A 10,000-nucleotide genomic window follows, 5' to 3' on the forward strand; every position below is an offset into this window, starting at 1 on the left:
CCAACAACGCTGCTGCACCCTCCGTCCAGGTACCGGGTGGACCAGGGCGGGCTGCTGATCGCCAGCGCCAACGTCAGCGACCAGGGGCTGTACACGTGCATCGCCCGCACCCACATGGACCGGCGCGCGGCCTCGGCGGTGCTCACCGTGCTGGGTAAGAGTCCCGCGTCCCGGGGGGGGGGGGGGGCGACGCGGCCGCTTAGCCCGGTTCACGGGGGGGGGGGGGGGGGGGGGGATGCTAACGTCTCGGAACCAGACACAACGCGGCGGAGGGGGTGAACTGCACAGGAGGAGGGGGCGTGTGTAAGATGAGATGGGGGAAGACGCGAAACAATTTTGAGGTTTGGGGAAAAAAAAGAAAATGCTAATTTGTTAGCGTTTTTTATTTTTAAATTTCTTGATTCTTTTTCACATTCATTACCATATTTTAATCCCACAGATGGTTCCTTGGTGTTGATTGACAGCGACTAATGAGATTTTCAACTTGTTGCGGCTGCCGTGTTGTGTTGTTGTTCCTGTTTGTCTCAGATGTTCCTGACGCCCCCGGGGAGCTGGAGCTGTCGGAGCAAAAGGAGCGCAGCGCTCGTCTGTCGTGGACGGCAGGAAGTGACCATAGCAGCTCTATAACAGGTACACCTGGTCAAATAAAAGTCTCTGATTTTTCACGGCAGGAAGTGACCATAACAGCTCTTTAACAGGTACGCCTGGTCAAATAAAAGTCTTATTTTTCACGGCAGGAAGTGACCATAACAGCTCTATATAAAAGTATTTTATCTAAAACAATAGGAACTGACCACATCCACTCTATATTAGGTCAAACGAAAGTCTCTTCATTTACAAGGCAGGAACAAACATTTCCGTTTCTCATTACAGTGATCAGAACCAAAAATACAGGAATATACAATTAATGATTGTGTTTTCATCTATGATTCTGTCATCCGTTCATTCTGTCATCATGTTCCCTGAATGTTGAACATGATGTTAAACATCCAATTTTAAAGAGGGATCCTTTTGGATAATGCTGAAAGCCTTTGTTCGATTGATGCCGTTTCCTATGCAATATGTTGACATCTCTTCATTAACACCTGTTCGTGTATCCCTTCATAAAATGTGTTTTTACCAGAAAACTGTTAATTGAATCTCATGTAAAAATCTCTCCTTGAAAAAGAGTTTACTATGAAAGGATTTTTTTCATACTTTTCTTTTCAAGAGCAAAACAGAAGGTGACACGTTGCATTATAATTTAAAAATATTGAAGAATCTCGTTGAACAAAGCAGTAGAAAATTGTCTTTTGAAAAATAAATGTGAAGTAAAAGCAGAACGGTACCCACCGCTCCTCCTCCTCAATCTCCTCCTCCCCCACCTTCCACACACTTCACTCCACTTCATCCTCCTCCTGCACCCCCACCCCCCCTCTTCCCCGCCTTCCCAACCTCCACCTCCTCCTCCTCCTCCTCCTCCTCCTCCTCCCCCTTCATCATCACCTCCTCCCTCCTCCTCACCCTCCTCCCCCACCTCCTCCTCCTCCTCCTCCTCCTCCCCCTTCATCATCACCTCCTCCCTCCTCCTCACCCTCCTCCCCCACCTCCTCCTCCTCCCCGTCCCCCTCCCCCACCTCCTCCCCTTTCCTCCCCCGCCTCCCCTTCCCCTGCCCAATGTCAGCAGCACATCCCATAATTAGGTGACCGGTGGTGCGGTTGAGCCGTGCTGCTGACTCCCCAGAGCTGTGTCTTTATTCAATTAAAAAACATTCCACAACTCTTCCACTTAAACCATCCAAAGATAAAAGTTTTACCCATCGATATGATCCAGCCTCAACAAAAAACATATTTTTCCTCTCTGAATAATTAAATCCGGGGCTTTTGTGCGGCATGCGAAGGAAGCGATCATACAAAAAGCCAATCTTTTGTTCCGTTTAGATTTCACAGTAAAAAACATGTCACCTTGGGTTCAGTGACTATCAAAACCGCCTCGTGTTTTTGGGAGATTTTCTCTTCTGTGTGCTTTTCATTCCGATGCCCATTCTCATTCCTTCACTCGACTAGGCAACCAGTGGCTTGGCTAATCAACCGTCCTCATTACATGGGTCTGCAGGACACGTCCGTTGTATAATGGACCCCTGAACCTTCACTCAATTGGATTTGCCCACGCAGTTTTGACTGTGAAAGACAACACAACATTATCACAAGTCTGAAGTTGGAAAGCAGGTTTTAAAAATGTATTTCCGCCAGATATAACCATGTCATTATCGACCCATGAACCCAAACCCAATTTGATTTACACAAGCAGTGCTCCACTGAATGGACCTTTTCACGATTCTGTGGACAAAGCATCCCTTCCCAAGCGGAACCAAATACCTTTTATAACGGATCATCTCCAACCCTGTGTGACCATAATGTCAAACAAAGCGTCAACGTTTCTCTCCCTCCTCCTCCTCCCTCTCCCCCCAACCCCCCCCCCCCCCCCCCCACTCCCCCTCCTCCTCCCGCCGGGGCAGAGTTTGTGGTGGAGTTCGAGGAGAGCCAATGGGAGCCGGGCAGGTGGAGGGAGATACAGCGGGTCCCTGGTAACCAGGCAACAGCAGCCCTGGCTCTGCAGGGGAACATCGACTACCAGTTCAGAGCGTACGCCGTCAACGCTGTGGGCCGCGGACCCCCCAGCCAGCACACCGGGAGATACGCCACCCCGGCCGCAGGTCAGGCCCTCTCCTATTGGCTGACCTTTCCCCCCCGCCCCCCTCGCTCTGACTGCCACCTGTGGTGTCAGCCGGCGTGCTCAGACTCAACTGCTGCAAAATCTGCTGAATTTTATTTTTCTAATAAACCTGCGATTTTCCCCCAGACCTTAAAAGCAGTAGGAGTTGGGGTATATATATATATATATATATATATATCTGGAGCGCGTGCATTTGTGTGTGTGTGCATGCATGTGCGTTTGTGTGTGTGTGTGTGTGTGTTTGTGTATATATATATATATATATATGTGCTTGTGCATTTTTGTGTGTGTTTGTGTATATATACTGTATATATATATATATACACAAACACACACACACAAACGCACACACATGCACACACACACACACACACACACACACACACACACACACACACACACACACACACACACACACACACACATTCTGTCGAGCTCTTGCTGTTGCACTCGGCTCCAACCTTTTCAGTATTCACTCTGGTTCCGTGGTGTCACGTTGTTCTTAGGATCATTCAGATGCATTCAGCAGTCAGTTATTAAGAGTAAATCCGGAAAACAAGCTCTAGTTAATTAATGGTTTACCGAATCATTTCTCCAATCCCCTCCTGACGGCAGCGCCGGACCGCAACCCCGAGGACATCCGGATCCAGGGGCACGTCCCCCACCAGATGGACATCAGCTGGGAGGTGAGAGACCTCTGGTATTTAAGACGCTGACGCTGATTGGCTTCTGCTCGCTGCCGTCTCCCCCCCCCCTCCCTCCCCCCCCCCCCTCCCTCCCCCCCCTCCCCAACAGAGGGTCTTCTGACCACGCACAGAAATAATCAGTGCTGCAAAATAAGAATCACATCTCCGTCGTCGCCGTGTCCTTAAATGGAGTCCGACATCGGCGGAGGCACGCGCGTACGGTTAAGACCCGACTCGTTCAATAAAACGTTGGACCCTCTCTGTCTCCCCCACAACCCCCACCTCTGTCTCCCCCACCCACCTCACACCCCCTCTCTGTCTCCCCCCCACCTCACACTCCCTCTCTGTCTCCCTCCCCACCCACCTTACTCCCCCTCTCTGTCTCCCCCCCGCCCCCCACCTTACACCCCCTCTCCATCTCTCCCCCACCCCCCACCCAACTCACCCCCCCTCTCCGTCTCCCCCCCACCCACCTCACCCCCCCTCTCCGTCTCCCCCCCCCACCTCACCCCCCCTCTCCGTCTCCACCCCCCACCCCCCCTCTCCGTCTCCCCCCCCCACCTCACCCCCCCTCTCCGTCTCCCCACCCACCTCACCCTCCCTCTCCGTCTCCCCCCCCCACCTCACCCCCCCTCTCCGTCTCCCCCCCCCACCTCACCCTCCCTCTCCGTCTCCCCCCCCCCACCTCACCCCCCCTCTCCGTCTCCCCCCCCCCCACCAGCCCCTGCTGCCGGTGGAGCACAACGGGCCGGCCCTGGAGTACCAGGTGGGCTACCGGCGGCTGGGCGAGGAGCCGTGGACGGAGCACATGGTGAAGAGGCACCTGCTGGTGGTCAAGGACACGCCCACCTTCGTCCCCTACGAGATCCGCGTGCGGAGCCGCAACGCCGTGGGCTGGGGCCCCGAGCCCCGGGTCGTCACGGGCTACTCCGGCGAGGACGGTGAGCAGGGGGGCGCGCGTCGGCCCCGTCTTCTGACAAACCCTCATAGTCGTATTCCCACGGCTTTTAGCGGTGTCTTTGTCGTGTTCTGATGCTTTTGTCGTCTTCCACGGCTTTTAGTCGTGTTCTACTGCTTTTAGTCGCATTCTGCTGCTTTTATTTGCATTCTCCTGCTTTGAGTCGTGTTCTGCTGCTTTAGTCGTGTTCTGCTGCTTCAGTATTATTCTACTGATTTATTCAAACTGGAGCTCCAGGGCTGATATTATTTGTTGGCTGATATTCTGAGTAATAACTGAAATGACACCCGGCTGACTTTATCCATGACAGGGGGTGGATCAATATGCGCCATCAAATTCTCCATATCTTATTTCATTCATGTTTGTTTTTGGGCGTTTGCGAAAAAGCGACAGTAGAACCAGCGCTTGGGATTACACTCGCAGAATGACAAGCCTTGCATGACTTCATTAAGACAAACGTATTGTTCCTCATTCCACACCCTTCCGCGTTCTCTCTCTCTGCGGTGCCTCCGAGCTGAGGAATTGCATAGCCACTGTTGTTGCATGTGTCTCACATTCCTCTCCTTCTCTTATTCCCTCACGGTTGCTACCACACCAGTTGTCGTCTGGCACTGTGTGCGGAAAAATGTGTCAGGTTGAGTTCATTTATTTACTATTTGTTATCCCCCTTCCCCCCCCCGCAGGGCGTACGTAGGTGTCCATTACCAACCCCCTCTCCCCTTTGAAACAGACAACTGCACCCGGGGAAAAAAAAAAAAAAAAAAAGGGATTGAACAAACATCGTCTTGATCTCGACGTGTCTCCGCTCAAAACTAAACGAGTGGGAGGTAAAACAAAGCGAAGACAGAGGGAAATAAATCAAGGGGGAATCCCGACTGTTTTTAGAACCCGCTGGTGGTGGGAGTTTGAAGGCTAACTGCAGCGCAGCGCCGGTGACCAGGCCGCTGCGTCTGCTCGGCCCTTTCATCCGCTCTCCCTGACAGCCCCACTGATAATTGTTGCTGTTATTTTTTAGCGGTCTCCCAGCGTTCAGACGCTGTGTTAAGATGCTGCGTGCTTTTTTCTGCGCGTGTCTGTTCCTGTGTGTGTGTGTGTGTGTGTGTGTGTGTGTGTGTCTGTGTATATAGATATAGATTTGTGTGGGTGTTTATATACGTGCTAGTTTAAATACATGTGTGTGTGTGTCTATGTATATATATATATATATATATGTGTGTGTGTGTGTGTGTGTTTGTTGGTGTTTATTTATGTGCGTATGTGTTAGTTTATACACGTGTGTGTGTGTGTGTGTGTGTGTGTCTATATAGACAGTGTTTTTTTCCCAGTGCCTCCGAGCAGATCCTATGAACGTGTACTTTGTGTACCCCACATCTCTGTGATATTGACCTCTGACCCCCCCCCCCCCCCCCCCAGTGCCCACGGCGGCTCCGCGGGACGTGGACGTGGAGGTGCTGAACGCCACGCTGCTCCGGGTCAGCTGGACCCCGGTACCCCAGGACACCGTGAGGGGCCACCTGGGGGGCTACGCTGTAGGTGGTCCCTAACCCTACTACACCCTGAATACACCCTAATGCACGCTTAATACACCCTAATACACCCTTAATATACCCTAATGCACGCTGAATACACCCTACTACACCCTGAATACACCCTGAATACACCCTACTACACCCTGAATACACCCTGAATACACCCTACTACACCCTGAATACACCCTGAATACACCCTGAATACACCCTACTACACCCTGAATACACCCTGAATACACCCTACTACACCCTGAATACACCCTGAATACACCCTGAATACACCCTACTACACCCTGAATACACCCTGAATACACCCTGAATACACCCTGAATACACCCTACTACACCCTGAATACACCCTGAATACACCCTGAATACACCCTAATACACGCTTAATATACCCTAATACACCCTGAATACACCCTAATACACGCTTAATATACCCTAATACACCCTGAATACACCCTAATACACGCTTAATACACCCTAATACACCCTTAATATACCCTAATACACCCTTAATATACCATAATACACCCTGAATACACCCTTAATACACCCATACATACACGCTTAATACACGCTAATACACGCTTAATATACCCTAATACACCCTGAATACACCCTAATACACGCTTAATATACCCTAATACACCCTTAATATACCCTAATACACCCTTAATATACCATAATACACCCTGAATACACCCTAATATACCCTAATACACCCTTAATATACCATAATACACCCTGAATACACCCTTAATACACCCTTAATATACCCTTAATATACCCTAATATACCCTAATACACCCTGAATACACCCTTAATACACCCTGAATACACCCTAATACACCCTAATACACCCTTAATATACCCTAATACACCCTTAATATACCATAATACACCCTGAATACACCCTTAATACACCCTTAATATAACCTAATACACCCTTAATATACCCTAATACACCCTTTATACTGACTCCAGACTGCTCTAGATAGCCGTTTATAAGAACGAATCACACACAAGACATTTAATACAGACTGAAGTCTAATATAGATGTATTTAAGTCTTTTTTCATAATACACACTTAATTTGATTTGATTTAATTTGATAGTAACCTTATGGACTTGTCTACTATATATACATATATATATATATATATATATATATATATATATATATATATATATAATATGAGTTACTTTTCACAATTCACTAGAGACTGCGTGTTAGTTGGCTGTTCATTTATTTATTTAAAGGTCATTTATCATTGTATTTAATTAATATCTTGTGTTTTTCCCTTTGTCTTCTCCTGTGATTATGCCAGTGGCGATTTCTCTAAGACTGCAATGGAAGCTCAGTGTTAACATTTCATTGACTAAAAATGCGTTAGGACACGTCCATCTCGAAGACGAGTTTGTTCAGTATCAGCTGCTTATCGCAGGTCGACTGACTCGATTTCCTTCTCATACATTCCCGTAGCGTCACAGTGCACAGTTTGCCTGTTGAAGCTCAGCGTCCATCCACTTCAATTGGGCTGCATAGAACAGCTTTTTTTTGTTTGTCGAAAGTCGACGGTCATTGGATAATGCTGCGATTATGTCCCTTCCACGGACGCTCAGCGTCTCTGGGGGTGAATGGAGGAGTGGGCTGGCCTGGACGCTGGGCTTCTGCGTGATGATTGGAGGGTCTGCGAAAGACTGAGTTGCCATTTGATTGACAGCGATTTTGAACTATAGAAAATCGCCAGAGCGATTCCTCAGTCCCATCGCGGATTTTGCAAGCGAGTCGAAAGACAAACTGCAACATATTTCTTGATATTTGCTTGGCAAAATTGCTTGACAATTTTCATTGTACATTTCATACACTTATTCACACAATTCCTTGCTTCAGTTTAACATAATTCCCACATTTCCTTGTTTAAGTTTAATATCGTTTTGGTAGTTGGCCATCACTTTGATTCAGGGAGCCCGAGGTCTGAACTTCAAGTCCTGTATTCAGATCAGGACTTGCAGGGTGACAGGGGAAAGCTGTGTGATTTCTTGGTGTTCCTTAAAGACATGGAGTTGGACAGTGCAATGCCTCAGCTTTACAAACTGTTCTCATTAGTGGCAACAATTTGAGCTACATCTGCAGGTATATAAAGGAGCTTTTCCTGTTGAAAGCGGCTGAAGTCCTACACCCGTAACACAATGGGCCAAGGCTGTTTAAGCAGCCTAGCTTTGCTGGTCATGGAGAGGACACTGGTCAAGTCACTGAAGACAGCTAGTTAGAGCATTTCCTTGAAAAGGAACAGAGAGGATCATTTACATATACATAAATTGACAATTTATATGATGTATGCCGAAAATGAGCTTCCCCTTTTTGAAAGCCACTGGATTATGCCTAATATTTATCTGGTCTGCCCATCATATGGAGCTGATGAATAACTATGCGTGGTTAAAGGAGGCAGATGGGATGGGGACGCCTTAGCACAGCTTTACTCAGAGACTACCAGACTGGCTACCAGACAGACCCTATTCTTAAGTCTGTTTCTCCTGCTGAGGCGTTCATTAGCTCAACAGGAGAAGCCACACCACGGCCTTAGTTTGCTTCTGGGCTTTTACCAAGCGTAGTTTGGAAAGTTGCACAAATGTATGAATTATTGTCGAAATATGTAGAATTCAGTGTGCTTGGGGGATACTATTGGGGGGGGGGGGGGGGGCAGAATGTCAACAGCTGGACTGCCAACATTCATTCAATCCATAATTGAAGTTATGTTTATTCCTCTGTGGCACATGCACGCACGCACGCACGCACACACGCACACACACGCACACACGCACACACACACACACACACACACACACACACACACACACACACACACACACAGACAAATATCCGTAGTCTACCTGTAGGCACTAGGCATCCATGATTGAGATGCCCAAACTTTTACTTGCAAAGTAAAATATATATAATATTACAATTCTCTCTTTCTATCACTCTCCTCTCTTCTCCCTCTCTCTCCCTCAATCCCTCCCTCCCTCCCTCCCTCTATCACTCTCCCCTCTTCTCCCTCTATCTCTCCCTCAATCCCTCCCTCCCTCCCTCCCTCCCTCCCTCTATCACTCTCCCCTCTTCTCCCTCTATCTCTCCCTCAATCCCTCCCTCCCTCCCTCCCTCTATCACTCTCCCCTCTTCTCCCTCTATCTCTCCCTCAATCCCTCCCTCCCTCTCTCCCTCCCTCTATCACTCTCCCCTCTTCTCCCTCTATCTCTCCCTCAATCCCTCCCTCCCTCCCTCCCTCTATCACTCTCCCCTCTTCTCCCTCTAACTCTCCCTCAATCCCTCCCTCCCTCCCTCCCTCCCTCTATCACTCTCCCCTCTTCTCCCTCTATCTCTCCCTCAATCCCTCCCTCCCTCCCTCCCTCTATCACTCTCCCCTCTTCTCCCTCTATCTCTCCCTCAATCCCTCCCTCCCTCCCTCCCTCTATCACTCTCCCCTCTTCTCCCTCTATCTCTCCCTCAATCCCTCCCTCCCTCCCTCCCTCTATCACTCTCCCCTCTTCTCCCTCTATCTCTCCCTCTCCCCCCCCCTCCCTCCCTCTATCACTCTCCCCTCTTCTCCCTCTATCTCTCCCTCTTCTCCCTCTCTCCCCCCCCGCCCCCTCCCAGGTCCACTGGGTGAGGCGGAGGAGTCTTCTCCATGGTGAGCGGGTGCGGGCGGAGCGCTACTCCCTGCTGTTCGGTGGGAACCGGAGCCACGGCGCGCTGCCGGGCCTGGCGCCGTACTCAGAGTACACACTCACCGTCAACGTGTTCAACAGCAAGGGCAACGGGCCGGCCAGCGACCCCGTCTCCTTCCTCACCCCGGAGGGAGGTCAGTCCCGGGGGGGGGGGGCCGACGGGGGACCGGAGAGGGCATGGGGAGACACGACACACAATGGATTAGCTTTAGCGTTAGACAGGGGAAATGTGCAATTTGCATTACATAGTATATCCAAAGCGACCTGCATAAGTCCATTTGTCAGAAGATAGAGAAACAATAATATATCTCTGTCGGTACAGTGAGGATGTTCATAGAACCAAGTGGCAAGCACTAACGATCACTAGGTTAACCCATT

General features: G+C 49.5%; 1 protein-coding gene across 1 annotated transcript in view; it reads left to right on the forward strand.

Moving 5' to 3' along the window:
- Positions 1–10,000, forward strand: part of LOC311370714 (neural cell adhesion molecule L1-like protein) — a gene marked incomplete at its 3' end in the record, with an annotated part of 27,085 nt that overhangs the window by 16,294 nt on the left and 791 nt on the right. Inside the window, exons 14-20 of the mRNA XM_084489043.1 lie at positions 30–154; positions 529–630; positions 2,499–2,696; positions 3,332–3,402; positions 4,124–4,343; positions 5,774–5,889; positions 9,552–9,756. Of these exons, the coding sequence (XP_084345169.1) occupies positions 30–154; positions 529–630; positions 2,499–2,696; positions 3,332–3,402; positions 4,124–4,343; positions 5,774–5,889; positions 9,552–9,756 (1,037 nt within the window). The remainder of the gene's footprint in view (positions 1–29; positions 155–528; positions 631–2,498; positions 2,697–3,331; positions 3,403–4,123; positions 4,344–5,773; positions 5,890–9,551; positions 9,757–10,000) is intronic.

The sequence above is a fragment of the Micromesistius poutassou genome, assembly GCF_964030765.1.
Source record: "Micromesistius poutassou genome assembly, contig: SCAFFOLD_584, whole genome shotgun sequence".
Classification (NCBI taxonomy): domain Eukaryota; kingdom Metazoa; phylum Chordata; class Actinopteri; order Gadiformes; family Gadidae; genus Micromesistius; species Micromesistius poutassou.